The sequence below is a fragment of the Hordeum vulgare genome, chromosome 7H (assembly GCF_904849725.1).
Source record: "Hordeum vulgare subsp. vulgare chromosome 7H, MorexV3_pseudomolecules_assembly, whole genome shotgun sequence".
Lineage (NCBI taxonomy): Eukaryota > Viridiplantae > Streptophyta > Magnoliopsida > Poales > Poaceae > Hordeum > Hordeum vulgare.
The window spans coordinates 152,479,049-152,506,242 of record NC_058524.1 but is presented as its reverse complement, the minus strand read 5'-3'; the positions used below and the strand labels follow the sequence as shown (position 1 = coordinate 152,506,242).

Genomic DNA, 27,194 nt, shown 5'->3' with positions numbered 1-27,194 from the left:
CAAAGATGCACTTAAACTCTTCTAATTGTTTCGGACATGATTTCCCAAACATTATGATGCACTTGGTGAGGTTTATAAGCTGACCAGTGGAATTCTCATAAATCTTGATGATGCTACTGACCTCATTAGGGTGATGTGTGTCAGCCTTAAAGAATAGCAAAGTATAATCTACGAACAGTAAGTGAGATATATCCTGGGATCTTTGGCACATCTTGCGGGGAGTAAAATTTCTTTTTTATCTTCATCGTCCTTCAACAAGGTCGAGAGACCATCAGCAATAAACATGATCGGAAACACAGAGATTGTGGCACCTTGTCGTAGCCCACGCGATGGTGCGATGGTGCACATGGATGTAAGAGGACACCATTCAATTCAAAAGTCTATCTCAACATGGCCTCACCCATCGCACTCCCAATGATTATATCTCGTCATGATTTTTCTTTCGTGCAACCAACAGGAGCTCTACCCTTTCATATAGCAGAAGAGAATTGACTAGCTACTAAGGAAAATTGATCTAAAACAAATACATATGTAGCACACACACCATCCCTATGGGAGTGCCCTAAGCAAGATGGCGGTTGTTTCACCCAAGAAACTGGAGTACACACCCTACAACACAACCCAAAGTTGATGGTCTGCCATACAAACCTCAGCAACTCACACACCGGCCTCGAGGTCGTGCAGCAGACGCGTCGACGACTGTGTCACCCCAGTGACGAGAAACAACACCCTACAAACAAAAGACTCTCTTTGAGGTCGTCGCTTTGGCTTCACCCCAGCCCCAAGGTCGTGAACCCAATGAGCCAATGATTCTGCCACGCAAGTGACTGGACTCAACACTCTGCAACACAAAAACGACCACCCCTCAACCTTCACACTGGCTGTGAGGCCGTGTTATCAATAGTGAAACTACCAGACAATGCAAGACATAGAAACAGACCTCCAAAGCGACACCCCCAAGGGGGATGCAATGTGAGCTCCACCGTCGTGGCCCGCCTCGACCAAAGTCAAAGCTTGGGCCTTCACGAGGGGAGCTCTAGATCCAAATGCTAAGGAGGTGAAGGGGCTCCACAACGATGTCTAACGAGGGGAATGACATCCTAGAACATTGTCATTGTCGACGGCGAAACTTCTCTAAGAGTGAAGTTCTGGTTGTTTGTGCTCCCATTGAGGAGGATCGTAGGGTGGAAAACCTCCTCAACTGAAATCTTGGTTCCTTCCCTTTGAAGTACGTCGGGCTTCCCTTTCAAGTACCTCCTCAACTAAAATCTTGGTTCCTTCCCTTTCCAGACGATGGCAACCACTGATACAAGACATAGAAACAAACCTCTAAACCGACACCCCAAGGGGGATGTGACATGAGCATCGTCGTCATTGCCTACTTAGACCAAAGTCAAAGCTTGGTCTTTCACGAAGAGAGCTCTAGATCCAAATGCTAGGTAAGTGAAGGGGCTCCATGACGATGCCTCTAACGAGGGGAATGACACCCTAGAACATCGGCATCGTCGGCATCGATTGGGGTCACTACAAGGCATTCACCATGCCCAAAGGCACTACATCAAGTCCATCGAAACACCTGAACCGAGATAGTGCATGCCCCAAGCAAATCACTGTCGCCAACCACCACCACCAAGGCAAATAACTACAAGGTTACAACTTTTTTTCACTTTCTCTTTATCTCTTTACTCTTATTAAATGTTTTTGCCTAAGAGCATGTGCAAAGGCAAGCTCTTGCATAAAAGCCCACTCCTTCACTTTTTTTTATGTCTCTCTCCTCCACATCGGCAAAGTTGCTTAGATAAGGTGTTAAGTGCATTAAATAGCTTAGCAACTCAAGTCTCCAAACTTGTTGTAGCTAAGCTCACTTCATTTAATGATTTAACACCTAACACCTTCATGCATTGGTGAGCTTCTTTCATTTAATTGTTTTGTCTAGGTTGACATCAAAGTTTTCTCTCTCTCCTCCTTAATTGATGTGCCATGTCAAATGTTTCGCTTATGTAGCATGTTTAGGCTGATCGTAATGGGGAATATCGTAATACCAGTATCATACATACAATATTAGTGTATGAAACTACACCGTAATGCATAGTCTTATATGCAAGTATCATAGGATGGTTCATTTATTGTCATGCATGACACATAATAGCACATCATTTAATATAATAGTCAATCCTTCCTTTATTGATTTAATTATATGTCACCTCATTAAAATTGTTTAGTTGACATGCATGATACTATCTATGATACTCTTATTATGGACAACCTTAGCACCTCTACACCGTGAAGCATTGGAAAGGGCCTTATAGCCCACTACTATACTTACTCTAACCTTGATATAGATCTTAGCACCAAATCCAAGACATCTCATAACTTTCTCTTACAAAAGACATTAAATGTTGTTGGTTTAGACACAACACACTGGGACTACTATATCTAAACATATATTCCCTCTGTTCCAAAATAAGTGACTCAATTTTGTACTAAAGTTAGTACAAAACTGAGTCATTTTTAAATCACTTATTTTGGGACGGAGGAAGTATTAAATATCATTAGATAAAGCTCAAGATATACTAGTGCACACTGCCTAATAACTTTAGAAGATGAATTACGAAGAAACCCTCCATCAACTCCACCTTTTGTGTCTAACTAGCATCATGCACAAGCAAGGACTCAACTATGAAAAGAAGGCATGAGCAGTGACGCTGGATATAGGCAATTGGCAGCTCTGTACTCGTGGTCTACGAGGGACCTGATCGTGCTCAGGACTGATTTTCTATGTCAGGGTCTGGATTCGCGGAATGGGTTTGGTGTTCGGGAGATGTGCCCTGTAAGCAGCAAAGTGAAATGAACGAGCATATAACCATTAATACAAGAAATCCAATTTATCTAAATTGGAAATAAGAAGCAATTCCTCCATCGAATAGTGCCCGAAAACATGGTGTGTACAGCTCATCATACCATCTCAATGTCTTCCGATTCAGGAGGGCACTCAGGTTTTTCAATATTTGCAGCTACAGGTTCTGAACATGGCAAGGCATAATGCTGCATGCATACAAGAGATAAGTGGCTTTATCGATGTGGGTGTAGAGCTAGAGCAAGGTTGCACCGTGCTAGAGAATCGACAGAATCAAATAGCTACTTACCTTAAGGGATGGTGGGCTTTGTACTTGATTGCTGCCAGTGTCAATTCCCGGCTTACATTCTGCATTTGCATTGGCTGTAGAAGAGATTAAAAAACATGTGATTTGACAGCATTCATATTTCATGAATGAAGCATGCCATGGACACCTGAAACATCCATGGGCATTTGCAGATATATGACTTGATAAATTTCTATGATGTTTTCTGTCCAAGGACAAATTTTTATGTGGTTGGAAATAACATATTGTAGTCTGCAGCTTCATGGACTATGATTAGAACTTAACACTTGGCAGAAAGGAAGTGCAGAATTGACAGGAAGAACATAACATTTCAGTTCACAGATCAGTACTCCCTTTGAAAAAAAACTCGAATATCTAGGTTTGTCCTAAGTCAAACATCTTTAAGTTTGACCAATTCTACTGAAAAATATACCAACATCTACAACACCAAATCAGCTTCATTAGATTAAGCATAAAATATATTTTCATAATATTTTCAACATTGTAGATGTTAATATATTTTTCTATATACATGGTCAAACTAAAGAAGTTTGACTTAGAATAAACCTAGAACTTCAAGTATTTTGGAACGGAGGGATTACATTCCAAGATGTCCTTAGTATCTTTATGAAAATGTGTCAGACAACCTTGTATGATCAGTGTAACAGGGAGATCATTAAAATTGAAGATTTACCTGTTTCATCAATTATGGGTATCATCCTATCCTCATTAGGCAGATCAACTTGACTACCTGGAATGCTATTTCTTTTACAATCCTGACTTTCGCAAACTGGCAGAGAACTTTTCATTTCCTATCATATAGTCAGGACAAGTAGCTAAGAATTGCAAGACTGATTACAAGAAATGCATAAATGGGTGAATGCCATTTGTGTCTTACCTCATGCCCAAGCCTGCTGAATATGTCTTGAAATTTCTGTAGAGCAGTTTCCATGTTATGAAGCTCCTTAAGCATTTCCTGTATAAAGAACAGACTAGATTGATTTGAGTTTTCAGAGTTCCAGAGACAATCGGAAAACTATGAACATCTTAACAGAACGACCTGCTTATCTGAAATCAGCCTCTCGATAATTTCATCCTTCACCAGCAGAGATTTCTTAAGGTAAGAACGTTAATGGAAAAGCAAGAAACGGGATGAAATCCATAGAAAGTAAGAATGAATATGTGCAATGCTTTCAACTTAGTATGGATATTTCTTCTAGCTGGGGATGGAAATTGTTTTGAAGCTTCTCAGCATCAAGTTGCTCCTTCAATCCATATATGATCCTCGCCCTATTCCGAAGTTCAAGCTGGTAACTAGTAATTTTATCTCCCAAGAAACTAAGTTTCTCTGCATAAATGAAACACCAGAATGAGAACATATTACACAAAGATTCTCCATATACATGATAACCATTATCACTGTAAGATAATGATCTGAAACTAAAAAAGGCATATTACAAGAAACAACCGTACCAACAAAATCTTTCTCAAGTACAGAAATCCTTTGGACCTTACACTTTAAATCAGAGACTGAAACAGTAATGTAAGGGAGAGCATTAATATTACATAAGCAATGGAATTGAAACAATATTAGGATAATAAATTTACATATGCGCTCATACCTACATTTTCCTTCTCACCAACTAGACATTCCACATCACCTAGTACTTGTTTTACCGCTGCAACTTCCTTTCCTACTGAATTAAACAAAGCCAGATGGGAATTCAGCTTTTCTGAAATTACAGTAATCTGTTTATCCCTCATCTGGATGGTCCATTGCAAAGAACAAGCAGAGTCCTGCCTATCAAACATGATATCATGAGTCAAACATCAGATTGCTTCCATAAACAGTTCAAAATTTAAGCCTATATTCTTCATACATGCAAAAGTAATGTGGCATCCGCAAATTGAAATGGTATTACATTTATAGAAGTGTGTGCACAATACAAATCTTCTAACAGTAAGGAGATGACCGCAGTGTACAGAAGGGCATATTATAGCTGCTAAATAAAATGAAGGAAAGTGGTACATCTATCATTTTACACTCCCAGAAGTTATCCATATACATGATGTTGGTAAAAGAAATCTTAAGATAAATATCTGAACGAAGCCTTTGCATGAGCATGTGAGTATTATTACACAGGCTTTAAGTTCAGGGAAGTTTTACACTGGGAGAATACAATGCAGCAAATTCAACTCAGCAGTAACAATAGCCCAAAAGAAGGGGCAAACATTCAGGTCGACACATGCCTCGTACTGTCTCATGAATGCCTCCCTTGATTGAAGCAGTCTCTCTATGTTTTCTTTCAAGTCCTTTTCGTTTCTTTCCAGCAGCTCATTTTCGTTTTCAAGGCACTTTACCTGTATAGCAAAAAAATCGCAATGACTCCCAGCCTGACAGGCATTAATCGCGTACAAGGGAAGGATTCAGAAATTCACTACAACTGCATCATGGGGATTCAAGAACAGTGTTGCTTATGTCTAATCAGTATTCCTCGGATCTAAATTTGTGATAAAATGTATAGTTTAAATTGCCCCAAACACAGCAACAGTGCAGTAACCAGGATAATCTCTACTGGACGGGCCAAACGGTGATAATGGGGGCAAAAGGGGGGCACGAACCCTGGACTCGAGCCTTTGCAGCGCGTCGTCCCGCGCCGCCGACTCTGCTCGCAGCTCCCGAGCCTCCCTCCTGCGCTCCTCCTCCGTCGCCTTCCACCTCTGCACAATTCATCCCGTTCCCACCCAAAATCCCGTTAGAAAAACATCCCTCCCATAACCGCCAGAAAGCCATGAGAGGTCCAACTCCTATCGAATCGTGGGCGGCAGACCTCGCTGGATGCGCGGAGCTCCTCCCGCGCGGCCCGCTCCCGCTCCTGCGAACGGACGGGGGGAGAGAAGGAAGAGGGGGGGAGAGTTAGGACCTGGGAGGGCTCTGGAAGGTCTAGAAACTGGTTCGGTGACTCACGCGGGTGAGCCGGAGGTCGGAGACGAGGGCAAGGAGCTGCAGCTGCAGCTGCGAAAGCGCCGCCGCCTCCGCCTCCATCGCGTCCACACTCGGCCAGACAGAACCCCGTTTCTCTTCCGCTCGGTTACTCCGGTGAAACCCACGGTTGCTAGGGAAGCGCTAGGGATCGGACCAGTGACCTGTGCTTCCTATCGGACAAGTCGCTGGCCGTAGGATTGAAATCAGGCTACTCGTCCGATCTTGTAGGAACGAAGATCAGCGAAAAGTGCGAATGGTGGTCGGGCTCGAGGAGCCCGGTATTAAAATACTCCCCCTGATTCAAAATAAATGTTTTGAACTGAGATTAATTCAAAATAAGTGTCATGGTTTATGTTTTCACGCGGCCTTTGCCAACACATTAACTATTTACTCCCTCCGTTTCTAAATATAAGTCTTTTAAGATATTTCATTAGGAGTCTACATACGGAGCAAAATGAGTGAATCTACATTATAAAATATGTCTATATACATCCGTATGTAATCCACTAATGAAACCTCTTTAAAGACTTATATTTAGGAACGGAGGAAGTAATTCCTAAGTTTTGATGGAGCAGTAAATAAGGTGAGAGAAGGAGTTGAATCCATGAAAGATAATGGCTAGACCCAAGAATCGTGATGGGTTTGGTTTCGATGATATTGAATTGTTTAACTTAACTCTTCTAGCTCGTCGGGCATGGAGAGTTGTGATGGATTCAGGTTTTTGAGTGTTTGTTTACTAAGCCTCGTTCCCAGTAGCGAATCTAGCAAGGGGGCTTCAATAGGCTCAAGCCCCTCTCCAAAAATTGGAAAAGATAAATTAGTACTATTTTATAGAAATTTGGACCTTATTTGAACCAAAGAATTGAGAGTTTGTGACTTTTTATACACATATTTAACTTTGAGCCCTCCCTTTACTTTCTTCCAAGATTTGTCGCTGCTTGTTACTATCTGGATAATGATCTCCTTCAACCGGTTTGGAAAGCTCCCCCTCTCATATAGGCTCATTACTATCATTCACTGCATCTGTCAGGTGGCTCCCTCCAGTAGCGGATCTAGCCTAATGGGTCATGATGGACCAATAGTACAACTGCTCATTGAAGTTATTTTTTCATAATATTTTTAAAAAAAATTATGATATAAAGCTATTGTAAAAATCACAGGATGGATCGCGGCCCATCCCGTCCACCCTCTATCTCCGCCAGTGACTCCCTCATACACCTAGTGTATCTAAGCTGCGAGTAGATGGTGCAGTGTCTCGGGTTGCTGCGATGGTTCCTTGTCGGCTATGTGTAGGGATTCCTTTGAGTGGTATCATTTCGGTGCTTCGACTCTTAAATCAGATGGAATTAGGGACTCTGCTATGTTGGAAGAGATCGCCTGCCATGAAGCTATTGTCCTGCCTACAGATCTCAATCTTAAAAGAGTGGTTATCTCATCTAACTGCAAGGAAGTAGTGAATGATATCTTGAATGATTCATATGGACTGCATGATACGATTATCAAGGAAAAATCAAAGAAGCTGCCGCTGGGTTTGAGTCCTGCTCGTACGTCTTCAAGTTCCTACTAATATCGAGGCTTATAGCCTTGCAAAATTCGCTTTTAGTTTGGCTGGGTAGACATCTTTGGCTTCTCCAACCCACTGATCTCAATTGTATCCATATGAATATTAATTAATAATGAGCGAGTTTTGTCCTAAAAAATTCAAATTACGACATATATTATGCATGTGAGGTAGTATCATTTTCAACAACGCAAAAATAAAATTAAGCATAAATACACATGTATACTACGTACGTTCAAGCTTTTATAACATTATATTTTTATGCATGTGGGTTACACAAAATAAATGAATACATATTTTCAAATGAGCCAACTTGTTTTGTTAGGCCAGAATTTTGCTTTTTTTTCTACATCCTGCAAATCACAATATTTTTCAAACAGATTTTACAAATTAGCATTGAACATGTACAAGTTTCTGTATTTTATTTATCTTTTCTGGAACTTTTCAAAATGGTTTTTGATCATTTTTTATAAAGGGTGCTTTTTATTATTCTAAAATAAAGCATCAAACTGATACAAAGCATTTAGAGTATCACCCGACTTGTGCATAATTATGATGCACATAGTCAAAAACAAAAAAACTGACAAAAAGAAAAGAAAAATCCGACAATTCAACAACAGTAGAGTCATATAGACCGACATTATGCCTATGCGGAAAGGGTTGGTGGACCGATCCAAAGATTATGCTACCACCCATGTTGGGTAAAAACCTCACTAGCCACCTGCTCCAATCGCATACACACCGCCTTGAATAACGGTTGGTACCCCGTTCATTATAGCATAGACCACATATGAAGCAAATGCGTATAACGGAAAATAACCTGCAGAGGAGAAGCATTTTTTCGTTAAAAACTAAATCTTCCTACATAGCCAAAGCGACCATAGTAAGGCGTACTCCCACCCTTATTAGTGTTTTGAACCTATTTGAAATACAGTCGAGCTAATGAACAAAGATATTTGCAACACTTGTGGACGGATACATATTCGACGCTACTTGGATGATTGATCATATAAAACGCCCAAATATGCATTGAAAAAGGAGGTGTTTGATTGTCTCGTCATGAGTACAAAAACAACACTTCTTAGATTGTGTTTGGTTGAGCTGCCGATTCTATAAAAGCTGCTGTGAGCTATGAGGTGTGAAAAAACTGTTGTGAACTTTCAGCTGTGGAAAAGTTGGAAACTGTTTGGCTGAAACAATTGTGAAAATTTAGATTTGACTATGAATTGTCTGTAATGGCCCTGGACAATGAGTAATTTTTTTATGTGTAACTTGACCGTAAAACGGTGATGTTTATATTGGTAGGCAATAGAACGACCATTTTATAAAGAAAAATTATGACAATTGAGATGATTCACAACTAACATATATGGATTCAATAGTTATACTTTCATGTTGCATATTACATATATAAATAGATATTGATCCCATAATAATATTACAAAATACATGCACCATAAAATATACATATGTTCACATGATGATAACCTCCATCAAAGATAGCTAACCCATGTTGCCATCGCAAGACAAGCATCCGCTATCCTACTACGAATAGTATCCATGGTCTCTTCATTATCATCCTATTCAACGGGATCCGATTGTGTTGGTGTTATTTTCTGTCGTAGCACTCGAGGTACATACTCATCATCGACATCACATTTATCAAAAAAGTTGTCACTCAACTTGCTATCACGAATGAAGTTGTGCAATGACATGCAAGCAATGATCATATGCTTTTGCCTACGAGGTGGGAAACTTGGGACCCCTTTCAATATGCGCCATTTCTGCTTGAGCACCCCAAAAGCACGGTCAACGACATTGCGAAGGGAGGAATGTGAAAAGTTGAACAACTCATACTTCCCTTGAGGTGGACGGTGACGACGAAGTCAAAATTCTGGTAGATGGTACATACTCCCTTTAAAAGGAGCAAGATAGCCTATTCGGTTTGCATATCCAGAGTCCACAAGGTATTATTTCCCTAAAAATAAAAAATAAATCACCCGGTGTGTGTCTCACATAATAATATAATGAATGATGACATGAGTTTTGATGTTATACATGTGGGAGGTATAGGAAATGAAGAGAAGTGTGCCAATGCATGATTTAGGACCCTTGAATCATGTGGAGAGCCCGTCCAACCCGCAACCACAAAGGTAAACCTCATTTCGAAGTCACATATTGCAAGCACATTCTGTGATGTAAAACCATGCCGACATCTATGGTTAACCGCTTCATGTGATCGCACTATCACTCGCACATGTGATCCATCTATGGCACCAATAGTGCCTTTGAAATGAGGGCAAAAACGTTCTTCTCTAATCTTTTCATGCTCATAGCTAAATGTAGGATCCCTTGGTTTGATGATATCTTTTGCCAACTTGCGCAAACATAACAAAACTTCCTTGAACTTTGTGTTAACCGTCCAAAGAGAGCGTATAAAACGGTTTTCTGCTTGAGCAAATGCTTGAGGGCCTCCAACAATCCATAAGAATATGGTTCACAACACGCACTTCAACATCTCCTCATGCTCCCTCTCCAGAAAATCAAACCTCCCTTCATTTGTTTCAAGAACATTGAAGATTTCCCTAAACTCAGGCTTCACTATAAGAGTGAGGGTTGTGTGCATGAGAACAGTTTTTTCTTTCACGCCACAATCTTTCACGAACTTCATGACCTCTGAAATGGTAGGGACGAGATTGGTTGCAGGAGGAGCTGGTGATGCTTGAACACTAGAGGTTATCTTCTTCACTCTAGTTTCTATCTTATTGCATGTCTACTTGTACAATCGTAAGAAAGGACTCTCGTCTTCCTTCTCCTCATTTTTGATTGAAGGTTGCTTGCGCTTCTTGCTTGTTTTTGGGTTCTTCGAAGATGCCAACTTCATTTCATCACTACCATCGGGTTTCTCCAAAATAGCCGCATTATCATCACTTGATTCATCAGAGGATATATCTCCAGCACAAGAAGCACTAGCCCATGTGACATACACTTTGACAAATATGACGTGTAAATCTTCAAGGTCCTTCGGACCCTGTCGTTTGAACTTCAAATGATTGCATTTCGTCCCCGTCTTCTCTTGGCATCTCTGAAAATGAATGTACAAATGAGATAATGAAATCATTTAAAAGCATGCCAAATTTAAAAGTTGCTACACTTACCGCAACATGTTCATCCCACCATTCTTGAGGGCAAACAACAGTTCTCTTTGCATCATCCCATCCAAGCCTAGTAGCTTCATTTTTCAACTCCATGAAAAACACATAGTCATTTTTATTGCATCCCATTTATTATTGAATTTATCCTTGGGATATTTCTTTCCCATTCTTGCTTCTCATTTCTCTATAACATTATTCCAACCTTTCTTAGTAAAATAACTTAAGGGCCTATTCCCATTTTCAACCTATTCTTTGAATATTTCTATGAGTTTCTTCAGAGGTGCATCATCCCACACCGCTTTATCAGTCATTCTTCAATCAAGTAAAATCAAATTCAATTGAGGAGCATAGCACAATCACATAGAAATATGCATCAAGTAATGCTATCAAATATGCAGGGTCTATTCACATGTACACAATCTGCAATATATATATGGACACAAGAACAACAAATCTGAACATTAACAGGGATGACTACAAAACTGAACATTAAGAGGGATGACTAAAATCTGAACATTAACATGGGACGAGGGAGAAAGGGGGTGGTGCACTGGTTGGGGTGGGGGTGTGAAGGAGGACGGTCTCCGGCCAGATCTGGGCCGCCGGCCGGCTGACCCTGGACGGCATGGGATGGGGAGGGGCAACCCCTATGAAGGAGTTGGGGCGGGGTGGGGTGGGGGAGAAGGAGGGAGAAGGAAGGGGTGGACGGGGTCGGGTACGCTGGCCAGCCAGCGGTGCTCCGGCCATCCGGACAGAGACGTCTGTGCTCAAGAGAGACGAACGGGAGGAGGGAGGACGAAGGGGTGGAGGGAGGAGGAATTACCTTGCTGGTGACGGCATGCGGTCGCGGCGGACGGCCTGCTCATCGTGGTTGGTTTCTGAAGGAGGTGTCCTGGCGGATGGCTTGCCCTTTTTGGTGGCGGCAGTGGCTGGGCACGAAGCCTAGCATGCGTGACTCAAGCGGGGGAAGGGGATGAGCGAGCGAGGTCGGGCTCGGGCTGGTTAGCGAGGGAACAACTGCGAAACGTTTTCACTAGGGAGTGGCATGGTGGGTAAATAGATCAGAACTGCCAGGGGACATATATATTTGGTTGGTTTAGAAGTTGGAGAAGTTGGGGTACCCCTGCTGCGAAAATTGAACTAGCAGAAGTTACAGATTATGGAGAGGTTTCTTCTCACTCAACCCCCTTTAGTTCAAATTCTAGCTATTTTACTGAGAAGTTGGAATCTAAAGTCCAACCAAACACGGCCTTACTTCGTGACGAGTTGTGTCGTGCGAGGTTGTCTAAAGTACCGAGCTCATTAGAGCTCTTCCACCATATGTCTGCACTCCCGGGTAACCAAAAAGGCCCATATGCATGTAATTAGCAAAGAATATAAACAACTCAACACCTAATCTGACTTGATGGAGCTTGGTTGAGAAAAAACAACATCTAGGCTATGTTTTGCATCCAGTCTGGTTGTCTCCCTTTAGCCACTCTAAGAAAAAGTGTTTGGTTACGAGTCTTTGTTCTTCATATGTCTTGGTCGGTTGTTTGGTTGTTTGGTTACGTGCGCGGATGGTTATCCCATATTGTGTCCATGTAGTGAATTTACCTAACACAACCACAATTGAAGAAATTTCTCTATACGCGTCAAAATAATATCCCATAGTGAGCACAGGCAGTTGGCCGATTGGAAACACTAATGTCACATGTTCAACGGCTGGCCGCCAGGAGAACGTAGAAGTGAAAGAATTCTCGGTAACCTCTTCATGCTCGTTCCAAGTTTGAAGCACCTTTTGACCAAACAAAAAAATCTGCTTTGTGACCTTTATCTTTGGCAGCCACTAAGGTGGGCTCCTTTTGGTGGAAAGATATCTCCAAATTTATCGCAAGTTACAAGGAAATTGCTAGATGCATCATTGGCAATGGTAAGTGGTCTGAAAACATTCACAAACATCAATTCCTTGAACTGTTTTCTTTTGCCACCCAGCAAGACATTTTCATTAAAGCCACCTTGGAAAAGGATGATTTTGTAGAGCTTTCATACTCCTCTCTCTACACAGGCATTTAAACAATTACTCCAGTTTTAGGCTCTGATGGATAGTGTTCAGTGCAATGGGCAAAATGATACAGGTGGACCTACCAATGGAATTCTTCAGAATTTTCCTCCATCCAGACACATCAAGCTTTGAGACAGGTCCTAGATCAGCACATTATCTTCAGAACATTTGGAAAAGTACTATTATGCCAAGATACAAAAATATTATTCTGATTACTTTTGCATGGCAAAATTAATACGAGGAGTTTCCTTCAACAAAATAACTTTCATTTGCCTAACTATAGTTGTGCCATTTGCACCACTCATTCTGATGAAATAATTCTGCACTTATTTTGATGAAGCAATTCTACACTCATTCTTGGATAGTTGGATGAGATTCTCTTGAGTATACAAGTTTTACCTAAACAATTTGCGTTAATAATCATCATCATGGGAAGTTGGCATGTATGGATGCAAAGGAAAGGATGGATCTTTAAACATCAGTTGACTGTGAACTCTGTTGGGTAACATAGTAAATTCAAAATTTTCATATGCCATACAAGGATCTATCTATGGAGAGACCAGCAACGACCAAGAGGGAATAGCATCTTCATACCTTTGAAGATCGCTAAGCGAAAGCGTTACTAGAACGCGGTTGATGGAGTCGTACTCGCAGCAATTCAAATCGTGGTGTGATTCCGATCTACGTGCCGAATCACAGCACCTCCGCGTTCAACACCCGTGCAGTCCGGTGACGTCTCCAACACCTTGAACCAGCAAGGAGGAAGGAGAGGTTGAGGGAGAGCTCTGGTAGCACGACGGCATGGTGGCGGTGGAGCTACGTGGGACTCCGACACGGCTTCGCCAAGCATCGCGGAGGACGAGGAAGAAGAGAGGTAGGGCTGCGCCGAGAGAGAGAGAGAGAGAGTTCGTCATCTCAAAACAGCCCCAACTCATGGGTATATATAGGAGGAGAGGGAGGACGGTGCACCACCTCTAGGGTTCCCACCCTAGGGGTGGCGGCAGCCCCATCTGGCGCCAGGAGGTGGCGGCCAGGGCAGGGAGAGGAGGGGTGGCGCGCCAGGTGGGCCTGGGCCCCCTCCTGTGCTAGGGTTGCCCCCTTCCTCCCTTTGCCACGCCTTGGGCTGGGTGGGAGGAGCACCAGCCACCAAGGGGCTGGTTCCCTCCCACACTTGGCCCACGTAACCTCCCGGGGCTGGTGGTCCTCCCGATGGACCCTCGTAACCCTTCTGGTGGTCCCGGTACGTTACCGGTGACACCCGAAACATTTACGGTGTCCAAAATCTCACTTCTTATATATAAATCTTTACCTCCGAACCATTCAGGAGCTCCTCGTGACATCCGGGATCTCATCCGGGACTCCGAACAACCTTCGGTAACCACGTATATTATTTCCCTATTACCTTAGCGTCATCTAACCTTAAGTGTGTAGACCCTACGGGTTTGGGAGACGTGCAGACATGACCGAGACATCTCTCCGGCCAATAACCAACAGCGGGGTCTCGATATCCATGTTAGTTCCCACACGTTCCACGTTGATCTCATCGTATGAACCACGATGTCAAGGATTCAATCAATCCCATATGCAATTCCCTTTGTCTATCGGCATGATACTTGCCCGAGATTCGATCGTCGGTATCCCTATACATTGTTCTATCTCGTTACCGGCAAGTCTCTTTACTCGTTCCGTAGCACATTATCCCGTGACAAACTCCTTAGTCACATTGAGCTCATTATGATGATGTTCTACCGAGTGGGCCCAGAGATACCTCTCTGTCACATGGAGTGACAAATCCCGGTCTCGATCCGTACCAACTGAACAGACACTTTCGAAGATACCCGTAGTGCATCTTTATAGTCACCCAGTTACATTGTGACGTTTGATACACCCAAATCACTTCTACGGCATCCGGGAGTTGTACGATCTCACGGTCCAAGGAAATGATACTTGACATTAGAAAAGCTTTAGCAGACGAACAACACGATCTAGTGCTATGCTTAGGATTGTGTCTTGTCCATCACATCATTCTCCTAATTATGTGATCCAGTTATCAATGACATCCAATGTCCATGATCAGGAAACCATGATCATTTGTTGATCAACGAGCTAGCCAACTAGAGGCTTACTAGGGACATATTGTGATCTATATATTCACACATGTATTATTTTTTCTGGTTAATACAATTATAGCATGAACAATAGACAATTATCATGAACAAGGAAATATAATAATGACTACTTTATTATTTCCTCTAGGACATATTTCCAAGTGTCTCCCACTTGCACTAGAGTCAATAATCTAGTTACACTGTGATGAATCGAACACCCATAGCATTCTGGTGTTGATCATGTTTTGCTCGTGGAAGAGGTTTAGTCAACGGGTCTGCAATATTCAGATCCGTATGTACTTTACAAATATCTATTTCTCCCTTCTGGATGTAGTCCTGGATGGAGTTGTAGCGGCGTTTGATGTGCTTGGTCTTCCTGTCCAATCTGGGCTCCTTGGCTATGGCAATAGCTCCAGCGTTGTCACAGAAGAGTGTCATCGGGCCTGATGCACTTGGAATCACTCCAAGGTCGGTGATGAACTCCTTCATCGAGATCCCTTCTTGAGCTGCTTCCGAAGAAGCTATGTACTCCGCTTCACATGTAGATGCTGCCACGACGTCTTGCTTGCAGCTGCACCAGCTGACTGCCCCACCATTCAAAACATACACGTATCTGGTTTGTGACTTGGAGTCATCCAAATCTATGTTGAAGCTAGCATCGGCGTAACCCTTTACGACGAGCTCTTCGTGAGCTCCATAAATGAGAAACATCTCCTTAGTCCTTTTCAGGTACTTAAGGATATTATTGACCGCCGTCCAGTGTTCCATACCGGGATCACTTTGGTACCTCCCTACCAAACTTATGGCAAGGTTCACATAAGGTCTGGTACACAGCATGACATACATAAGAGAACCTATGGCTGAAGCGTAGGGGATGGTACTCATCTTCTCTTTTTCTTCTGTCTGGTCGGGCATTGAGTCTTACTCAATCTCATACCTTGCAATACAGGCAAGAACCCCTTCTTTGACTTATCCATATTGAACTTCTTCAATATCTTGTCAAGGTATGTACTTTTTGAAAGACCTATGAAGCGTCTTGATCTATCTCTATAGATCTTGATGCCTAATATGGATGCAACTTATCCAAGGTTCTTCATTGAAAAACTTTTGTTCAAGTAGGCCTTTATGCTCTCCAATAACCCTATATCATTTCCCATCAACAATATGTCATCCACATATAGTACGAGAAACTCTACAGAACTCCCACTCACTTTCCTTAAAATACAGGCTTCTCCATAAACATGTATAAACCCAAACACTTTAATCACCTCATTAAAGCGAATGTTCCAACTCCGAGATGCTTGCACCAGCCCATAGATGGAGCGCTGGAGCTTGCATACTTTATTAGCACTCTTAGGATCGACAAAACCTTCTGGTTGCATCATATACAACTCTTCCTTAAGATATCCATTAAGGAATGTTGTTTTGACATCCATTTGCCAAATTTCATAATCATGAAATGCGGTAATTGCTAACATGATTCGGACTAACTTCAGCTTCGCTACGGGAGAGAAAGTCTCATCGTAATCAATTCCTTGAATTTGTCAAAAACCCTTTGCGACAAGTTGAGCTTTATAGACGGTCTCATTACCGTCGGCATCAGTCTTCTTCTTAAAGATCCATTTATTTTCTATGGCTCGCCGATCATCAGGCAAGTCCACCAAAGTCCATACTTTGTTCTCATACATGGATCCTATCTCGGATTTCATGGCCTCAAGCCATTTGTTGGAATCCGGGCCCACCATCGCTTCTTCATAGTTCAAAGGTTCACTGTTGTCTAACAACATAATTTCCATGACAGGGTTGTCGTACCACTCTGGTGCGGAGCGTACCCTTGTTGACCTTCGAGGTTCAATAGCAACTTGATCCGAAGTGTCATGATCATCATCATTAACTTCATCTCTAGCCGGTGCATGTGCCTCAGAAACATTTTCCTGCGCTGCGCTACTCTCCGATTCGAGAGGAGGTATGATTACCTCATCAAGTTCTATTTTCTTCCCACTTACTTCTTTCGAGAGAAACTCTTTCTCTAGAAAGGATCCGTTCTTAGCAACAAAGACTTTTCCTTCGGATCTAAGGTAGAAGGTATACCCAATAGTTTCCTTAGGGTATCCTATGAAGACGCATTTCTCTTCTTTGGGTTTGAGCTTTTCTGGTTGAAGTTTCTTCACATAAGCATCGCAGGCCCAAACTTTCTGAAACGACAGCTTATGTTTCTTTCCAAACCATAATTCATACGGTGTCATCTCAACAGATTTAGACGGTACCCTATTTAAAGTGAATGATGCGGTTTCCAATGCATATCCCCAAAATGATAGTGGTAAGTCGGTAAGAGACATCATAGATTGCACCATATCTAATAAAGTGTGATTACGATGTTCAGACACATCGTTACGCTGCGGTGTGCCAGGCGGCGTGAGTTGTGAAACAATTCCACATTTCCGTAGGTGTGTGTGCCAAATTCATGACTCAAATATTCTCCTCCACGATAAGATCATAGAAACTTTATTTTCTTGTCGCGTTGATTTTCCACCTCACCCTGAAATTCCTTGAACTTTTCAAAGGTTTCATACTTGTGCTTCATTAAGTAGACATATCCATATCTACGTAAATCATCAGTGAGGGTGAGAACATAACGATATCCACCGCGAGCTTCAATGCTCATTGGACCGCATACATTGGTATGTATTATTTTCAACAAGTTGGTTGCTCGCTCCATTATTCCAGAGAATGGAGTCTTGGTCATCTTGCCCATGAGGCACGGTTTGCATGTGTCAAATGATTCAAAATCAAGAGACTCCAAAAGTCCATTAGTATGGAGTTTCTTCATGCGCTTGACACCGATATGACCAAGGCGGCACTGCCACAAGTATGTGGGACTATCATTATAAACCTTACATCTTTTGGTACTCACACTATGAATATGTGTAACATCACGATCGAGATTCATCAAGAATAAACCATTGTCCAGCGGGGCATGACCATAGAACATATCACTCATATAAATAGAACAACAATTATTCTCTGACTTAAATGAGTAGCCATCTCGCATTAAGCAAGATCCCGATACAATGTTCATGCTCAAAGGTGGTACTAAATAACAATTATTAAGGTTTAAAACTAACCCCGAAGGTAGATGTAGAGGTAGCATGCCGACGGCGATCAACATCGACCTTGTAACCGTTCCGGACGCGCATCGTCACCTCGTCCTTAGCCAGCCTTTGTTTATTCCGCAGTTCCTACTTAGAATTCCAAATGTGAGCAACAACACTGGTATCAAATACCCAGGAGCTACTACGAGCGCTGGTAAGGTACACATCAATAACATGTATAACACATATACCTTTGACGTTGACGGCCTTCTTATCCGCTAAGTATTCGGGGCATTCCGCTTCGAGTGACCGGTTCCCTTGCAATAGTAGCACTCACTCTCAGGCTTGGGTCCATTCTTTTTCTTCTTCCCGGCAACTGGCTTACCGGGTGTGGCAACAACCTTGTCGTCTTTCTTGAAGTTCTTCTTACCCTTGCCTTTCTTGAAACTAGTGGTCTTATTGACCATCAACACTTGATGCTCTTTCTTGATTTCTACCTCTGCAGATTTGCAGCATCAAGTACAACTCGGGAATGGTCTTCTCCATCCCTTGCATGTTGTAGTTCATCACAAATCTCTTATAGCTAGGTGGAAGCGACTGGAGGATTCTGTCAATGATGGCATCATCCGGAAGTTCGACTCCAAGCCGAGTCAGATGACCGTGCACCCCAGACATTCTGAGTATATGCTCACTGACAGAACCGTTCTCCTCCATCTTATAGCTAAAGAACTTGTGGGAGACTTCATATCTCTCGACCCGGGCATGACACTGAAAAACTATTTCAGCTCCTGGAACATTTCATATGCTCCGTGTTGCTCAAAACGCCTTTGGAGCCCCGGTTCTAAACTATATAGCATGCCGCACTGAACCACAGAGTAGTCATCACTCCGCGACTGCCATGCGTTCTGAACGTCCTGGGCTGCCGGGGCAGCGGGAGGATCACCTAGCGCCACATCAAGGACATAAGCCTTCTTGGCCGCAACAAGGATGAGCTTTAAGCTACGGACCCAATCCGCACAGTTGTTGCCATCATCTTTCAGCTTTGTTTTCTCTAGGAACGCGTTGAAATTCAAGTTGACATGTGCGTTGTCCATTGGATCTACATTATTTGTAAAGACAACTTTTAGACTAAGTTCATGATAATCAAGTTCACCTAATCAAATTATGTAATGAACTCTGAAAGGACCGATATCGTTGACCAGAGGGGGGTGAATAGGCAACGACCACTTTTTAATTTATCTTAGCAAGTTAGGGTTAGCAACATAAAGGTTCTCTAAAATGACAACAAGGAAGTGAACCTATATGATGCTACCAACTATAAGTACTAAGGCAAGCAAGAGATAGACAATAACAAAAGCATACACAATGTAAAGGTTAGAGATAACCGCAAGTGGAACCAATGAAGACGAGGATGTGTTACCGAAGTTCCTTCCCTTTGACAGGAAGTACGTCTCCGTTGGAGCGGTGTGGAGGCACAATGCTCCCCAATAAGTCACTAGGGCCACCGTATTGTCCTCACGCCCTCACACAATGCAAGGTACCGTGATTCCACTATAGGTGCCCTTGAAGGTGGCGACCGAACCTTTACAAACAAGGTTGGGGCAAACTCCACACAAAGCTTGGAGGCTCCCAACAAGACCACAGAGCTTCACCACAATGGAATGTGGCTCCGAGGTGACCTCAACCATCTAGGGTGCTCAAACACCCAGGAGTAACAGGATCCGCAAGGGATTAGTGGGGGGAATCAATTTTCTCTTGGTGGAAGTGTAGATCTAGGCCTTCTCAACCAATACCTAGGAAATCAACAAGTTTGATTGGCTAGGGAGAGAGATCGGGCATTTTTGAGCTTAGGGAGCAACAATGGAGCTTGGGAGGGTCAAAGGTAGGGTTCTTGAGCAAGAAGAACCCTTTATATAGTGGGGGGAAATCCAACCATTTTTCCACTCACACCACGAGCCCAGCGGTACTACCGCTGTCGGCAGCGGTACTACCGCTGCCACTCCAGCGGTACTACCGCTGGATGCAACGGTACTACCGCTGATCCCATGGTAGTGCAAAGACACTACCGGACCTACCACCGCCAAGAAAGTCTTCACAAAAAGTCCGACGAAGTACAGTCGCTAGGAAGGCGGTACTAAAGTCCTAGAGCGGTACTACCGCTGACCAGGGGCGGTACTAGCACCAGCTCAGCGGTACTACCGCCAGCTCTAGCGGTACTACCGCTGGGGCTAGCGGTACTACCGCTGGGGCTAGCGGTACTACCGCTGGCTCTAGCGATACTACTGCTAGGGACAGCGGTACTACCGCTAGAGGACCTTTTTTGCAAGAAGAGATAAACACGAGATGGGAACAGCTCCAAAGTTACCGGGAAAAGGGGATGGAGATAAAGTGTGTGCGTGCAAAATTGATTCCACCCAAACCTTTCCACTACGGATCCCCTCTTAATAGTACGGCGTTCCTATGACTCAAAGAACAAGAGAATCGTAGAGGACATCGTGCTTCTGTTCCACGGAGGGTGCCGAATCGTCTTGTGATGTTGGCATGTATTATCTGAAAGCTTAATGCACACGATTAGTCCTTTACGGTACTGTCATCCATCACCAAAATTACTTAGGCATAAATATGCCCTAACAATCTCCCCCTTTTTGGTGGATTGATGACAATACCGGATTTGCACAGTAGAGAGCATGTGAACATAAAGATAAATAATAGAGATAATTGAAGAGCATATGACTCACAACATATGATAAAAATAAGTCTCACAATAAGACCAAGTCTCACATCACACAAAGCAAAGATAGCAAATACGATCAAACCAGGTTCAGAGCAAACACGATAAAGATAAGCAAAGCTAAAGCAAAGCGCAAATCCAGCTCCTAGACTCTCTCCCCCTTTGGCACAAGACACCAAAAAGGGGCACACCTAACGACACAGGTGGTCACTCCGCATCCTCATCATCCCCAGACGCGTCCGTGGCATCCGGATCCTGCTCGTCCTGCTCCTCCTCAAAGTCCTCCTCAAAAGCCTCCTCCTCAGCATCAGACCCAGTCCACTGATAACCTTGAGCCCTCATCCAATAAGACTCTGGAGTGATGTTGTCCTCTGAGCCGCTTGAGATAGCTACATCAAGGGTCCTTAAGACACGCTTGTGCCTCTGACGGTTCTCCTTCTGGGCCACATGAGACTGATATTGTCCCTTGGCCTGCATACAGAAGAGAGTCTTCATTTGATCCTTCAGTTTCACTGCCCAAGATGGCATAGTAGAAGAGTTGGTCTGTGAAGCAGGTCCTCCTCCAGCAGCAGTCTCTGTGTCCGTGTCTGACTTCGTGTGACAACAGAACTTCCCCTGCAACGGCACCAAAAGAATGCTGCTAGCACTCCCCGGCTACGAAACTAGAAGAATGTTGTTGACGGCCCACCAGCGCGTGGGATCGCAACAGTTTTCGAGGGTAGAGTATTCGACCCAATTTGTTGATACGCCTATAGGAGGTGAGAGGATACTCTCAAGTATTAGCAGCTGAATGTGTCAGATTCAACCACACCTGAAAGATTAGTATCTGCAAGCAAAGAGTCAGCAGCAAAGTAGTATGATAACAACAGTGTCAGAAATGATCTGTTGATGCCAGACTATTCCTAACTGTCGTATCAATGGTGCCAGAAGTTGCCCGTTGACGGAATTGTCTGTTCCCGTCAGCGACAAGCGAATCAAAATTGTAGCAGGTAGCAGCAGTGTAACGAGTAATAGCAGTGGCAAGGAACAGCAGTAGTGACAGCGGTAGCAAGTAGCAACAGTAGCAAGTAACAACAGCAGCAAGTAACAGTAGTGGCAACAGTGGTAGCAAAGCAAGTAACAATAGCAACAACAGTAGTAACAGCAGCAGAGCAAAACAAGTAACAACAGCAGTGGGACAAACTCGTAGGCAATGGGTCGGTGATTCGTTTGGATGATATTCATCATGCAACAGTTATGTGGCTAGCTCCCGTTCGTCAATGTGATGTAGGAATGCATTCCGTGTGTCGTCATACTTGCTTAGGGAAAAGAACTTGCATGACATCTATTGTCCATCCCTCCCATGGTAGCGGGGTCCAAAATGATACTATAGGATATTAAGGTTCTCCTTTTAATAAAGAACCGGAACAACGCATTAGCACTTGGTGAACACATGAACTCCTCAAACTATGGTCATCGCCGGGAGTGGTTCCGGTTATTGTCACTCCGGGGTTGCCGGGTCATAACACATAGTAGGTAACTACAACTTGCAAGATCGGATCTAAAACACACATATATTGGTGACAACATAATAATTTCAGATCTGAAATCATGGCACTCGGGCCCTAGTGACAAGCATTAAGCATGGCAAAGTAGTAGCAACATCAATCTCAGAACATAGTGGATACTAGGGATCAATCCCCGTCAAAACTAACTCGATTACATGATAGATCTCATCCTACTCATCACCGCCCAGCGAGCCTACGAATAGATTACTCACGAACGATAAAGAGCTTCATGGAATTGGAGAGGGAAGAAGGTTGATGATGACGATGGCGACGATTTCCCTTCTCCGGAGCCCAAAACGGACTCCAGATCTGTCCTCCAGATGAAGAACAGGATGTGGCGGCGCCTCCGTATCGCAAACGTGACAAAATCTTCTCTTCTCATTTTTTTCTGGGCGAAATTGAATTTATAGAGCTAAGATTGGGGGCGACAGAGCCACGTGGGCCCCACAAGCTAGGTTGCCGCGGCCAGGGGGGTGGCCGTGGCAACAGGGCTTGTCGCCCACTGGCCCACCCCCTCCGGTGGATATTTGCGCAGGTATTTTTCATATTTTCCAGAGAAATTCTCCGTAAATTTTCAGGACATTCCGAGAACTTTCATTTCTGCACAAAAACAACACCATGGCAATTCTGCTGAAAACAGCATCAGTCCATGTTAGTTCCACTCAAATCGTGCAAATTAGAGTCCAAAACAAGGGCAAAAGAGTTTGGAAAAGTAGATACGATGGAGACGTATCAAACTCCCCCAAGCTTAAAACCTTGCTTGTCCTCAAGCAATTCAGTTGACAAACTGAAAGAGAAAGAAAAACTTTGACAAACTCTGTTTGATCTTGTTGTTGCAACTATGTCTAACTCATAACCAGAATTTCAGCCAGATCACAAGTTAACCACATAAGCAAGTGACACAAAGGTCTCATGGTAAACTAATATCAATGGCATAATCAGCTAACGAGCAAATAATAATGAGTTTCATATACCAACAATTCAATCAAAACAAGCATGAAGCAATATGAATAGGTGGTATCTCGCTAGCTCTTTCTGAGACCGCAAAACATAAATGCACAACACTTTCAAAGATCAAGGGCTGACTAAACATTGTAATTCATAGCAACGAAGATCCAGTAATAGTCATACTCAATATCAATCAAAAGCAAAGCATAAAAGTGACAGAGGTGCTCTATAGTTGGTGCTTAAAAGGAGAGGATGACTCAACAGGAAAATAAATAGACAGGCCCTTCGCAGAGGGAAGCATTGATTTGCAGAGGTGCCAGAGCTCAAGCTTTGAAAACATAGATAATAATTTTGGGTGGCATGCTTTCATTGTCAATGCAATGACCAAGAGTTCTCAATATCTTCCACGCTACTCATGCCATAGGCGGTTCCCAAACAGAAAAGTAAAGTTTTAACTCCCCCACCACCAATCAATCACACTCCACGGCTAGCCGAATCCTCGGGTACCGTCCATACTAACATCAATCCGGGGGGAGTCTTGTTTTACACTTATGTTTTCGATTTAAGCGTGGAACTGGGCATTCCAATTACCGTCCCCTTTCTCGTGAATGACAGTGAATAAACACATGTCGAGGATAACACGCCTAGCATGGAAGATATCAATAGCCCCCTGTCACCACATGAGCAGTTCGGGCATACAAAACAGATTATTTCTTGAAGGTTTAGAGAATGGTACATGTAAATTTACTTGGAACGGTAGGTAAATACCACAAATAGGTAGGTATGGTGGACTCTCATGGAAATTTTTTTTAGATTTATGGAAGTGGATGCACAAGCAGTATTTCGCTTAGTACAAGTGAAGGATAGCAAAAGACTAGGAAGCGACCAACTAGAGAGCGACAACGGTCATCAAGATGCAATGAGTTTGACTAACATTGAATGCAAGCATGAACATGATATAAATCACCATGAACACGAACATCATAGAGGCTATGTTGATTTTGTTTCAACTACATGCATGAACATGCGCCAATTCAAGCCACTTGAATCATTCAAAGGAGAATACCATCCTATCATACTACATCATAGTCATCTAAAAATCCATGTTGGCATTCAAGACAAACCATTATAAGCTCCTAGCTAAATAAGCATGGCATCAGAAACTATGATCTCTAAGTTGTCACTGCAAACATGGTTCTCTCACAACAAAGCTGAATCTAGGACAAGCTAGTCATATTTGCAAAAACAAAATAGATAGAGTTCATACCAGTTTTTCCAGTCTCAGTCACTTCATCATATATCATCATTATTGCCTTTCACTTGCACGATCGAACGATGTGAACAATAATAAGAGTGCTCGTGCATTGGACTAAGCTGAAATATGTAGGCAAACATAAAGGAGAAGACAAAGTAATATGGCTCTTTGAAAGCTAAACAGATATGCATGCAAGAGCCACTAAACATTGTAACCAATATCTTCTACCTTGACCCAAAGAAAAAGAAAACTATTTACACGGGAAAGCTCCCAACACGTAAAAGAATAAAGGAAAATCTTTTTGAGTTTTCTCAAAAGGACACAAACACAAGAAAACAAGAAAACAAAAATAAACTAGCATGGATAATACAGTGGCAAAGTGTGAACACCGACGAACAATGTAAAAGCTATCGGGACCCCGATCCTAAGTCATAAGAACCCAGCCTGTAACACATCACATCACTTTGCGGCCTCATGCACGGTAAACTCCACGGCTGCCACCTTACCTTGACCGGGACCGTTTGCGTCTTTTGGCTCACGTATACGAATATGTTGCTAGCGTTCAAACGACAAAGAACCCGGGTCGACATGACCAGTTATAAACCCAAACGGTACATCCGTACAGGGACAGGCATACATAACCCAACAAAGCGGTGTCGGTCATCAGCGTGTGTAGACGAGTCGTAGCAAGCTACAAGGACTCCATTACACCGCGTGACATTTCCCCGAGGGGATAGACACAACAGCAAAGAAGGATACATGCCGGTCAATCAATGTGTTCCGAGCAGTAGCAAGCTACCAAGGCTCGATAGAAGCACAAAGAGGCATTTCCCTGTAAAGAGTACTACTAAAGGCACACAACTAGGTGTCGAATCCCACACATATAATGCATTTCATAACATACACACAATATGCACGATATGTGTAGATACAACATGGCATCACAACATAACTCTATGACTCAAGCTTTTATTAAGGACTCATAAGAATCAACATAGTGTGTTATTACAAACAGGGGTCCTGTGACCCGACACTCAAGTCATACAAACAACAAGCGGAAGCAAATCATGTCTGGGTACAGACATCTACTAAAAGTGGCTGGAAGAGCCTGAAAAGCTACTACGACCCTACCAAAGGAGCCAGACCTTTGTCTGGGATTCCCAAGCTATTCTGGTCAACATCGAACACATCACGTAGAACCTTTTAATGAGTCTAAGTCTTCTCTGCAAAAACATGCATAAAGCAACCGTGAGTACAAAGGTACTCACCAAGTCTTACATCAGAACTATCTACATATGCATCATGTTTCAATGAAAGGATTGTGGGGTTTGATTGCAGCAAGCCAGCTTTGACTCTTGGCTAACCTATACTACGACTACAAGTTCTTTCTTTGAGGTGGGATAGCGCACACGAGTCCACACATTCATCAATTCAATACACCACTTGGATCCACTCTCATCTCCCTACAAGAAATCCTTCCATAGCACTCACACTTATCTTGCATGTTTTCGAGTATCCATTTAAGTTGTCTATGTACCACGTAATGCTTCCAAGTAGTCCATATCCGAGGACGCGGCTATTCGAACAGATTGAATCACCCTGCAGGGGTATACTTCTTCACACACGCTCCCACCACTTATCACCATGTGCACGTCATGCATCTCTGCAACCTTCAAGCGGAAGCACTGGCGTGGGTGTCGGCCACGACCGTTAACCACACAAGACCCTAGTCCAGATTTATCGCCTATTTGAGACTGAACCCGCGAGGAAGTCCGGTCGAGGTTTCCTCTACGGCCCCAAACGATGTGCGCAGGGTTCCCAAGCCCACCATCCGGGTGCCACTTGGTACACCGTGCCACTCTGTATCTACCGTAGTGAAGCCTACCCCGTCGGGCAGAGCTAAACAGGGCCGCCAACACTTTTCCTACAAACACCAGAAACTAATTGCAACTCCTCGACAGAGATCTAGGCGATTAATAAGACGAGAGGGTCAATTAAGTATCCCAATGTGTGGTAGTATCTTGTCTTGGATAACACACACATAACTCAGTTCTTAAGCACGGTCCCAATGAGACAACCCGCCATGTACTCCTACATGGCCTCTCATCGCTACCTTTACCAAATCAGATTCACACCTTTACTCTCACACTGTAGGACATGAACACAACCATTCCGATTCATCATCTAGACAGATCAGACCCAACACAACTCTAGGCATAGCAGGCATTGTAATCAATCATGGATGAGTAAGCACAACAAAGGCTCAAACAGTTGCTACTCATGCTAAGTGGTTTCAACTATTTATTGTGGAAAAATAAGGTCATGCAGAGGAATGGTTCAACTACCGAGAATAAGTAACAGTTGAATCGATGTTGTCCTAATGCAGTAAAAGAGAGCAGGAGCGAGAGAATGGGATTGTATCAGGATGTTCAAGGGGGTTTTGCTTGCCTGACACGTCTGAAGATAGCAACGAGTCTTCATCAATATCAACGATCACATCGTCGGAAACATCGTTTACCGAGAGGGAACAACACCGGCAAACAAGAAAGAACAACATTACTTCACGGAAATGCAACACTATGATGCATGCTCAAGAGATGAAATGAAAAGTGGCAGGGCTAATG

General features: G+C 43.1%; 1 protein-coding gene across 1 annotated transcript; it reads right to left on the bottom strand.

Annotated features, from left to right (window-relative positions):
- Positions 1-2,345: 2,345 nt before the first annotated feature.
- On the bottom strand, positions 2,346-6,237 carry LOC123411550 (putative protein tag-278). The gene is made up of 13 exons (XM_045104515.1): positions 6,112-6,237; positions 5,975-6,019; positions 5,766-5,864; positions 5,394-5,504; positions 4,766-4,940; positions 4,617-4,673; positions 4,355-4,491; positions 4,204-4,263; positions 4,042-4,119; positions 3,838-3,955; positions 3,147-3,220; positions 2,962-3,045; positions 2,346-2,828 (listed from the first exon to the last, which is right to left on the bottom strand). Exons 1-13 carry the CDS (start codon positions 6,187-6,189, stop codon positions 2,763-2,765), a joined length of 1,182 nt encoding a protein of 393 aa, XP_044960450.1. The 5' UTR covers positions 6,190-6,237; the 3' UTR covers positions 2,346-2,762.
- Positions 6,238-27,194: the final 20,957 nt, after the last annotated feature.

What these genes read in the sequence shown, in the direction of transcription:
- LOC123411550 (XM_045104515.1), bottom strand. Translation starts at nt 6,189, where the DNA reads ATGGAGGCGGAGGCGGCGGCGCTTTCGCAGCTGCAGCTGCAGCTCCTT. An exon ending in TGCAAAGGCTCGAGTCCAGG is followed by an intron (nt 5,505 to 5,765) that starts GTTCGTGCCCCC and finishes TTTGCTATACAG; the next exon opens with GTAAAGTGCCTTGAAAACGA. An exon ending in TGGTGAGAAGGAAAATGTAG is followed by an intron (nt 4,674 to 4,765) that starts GTATGAGCGCAT and finishes TTACTGTTTCAG; the next exon opens with TCTCTGATTTAAAGTGTAAG.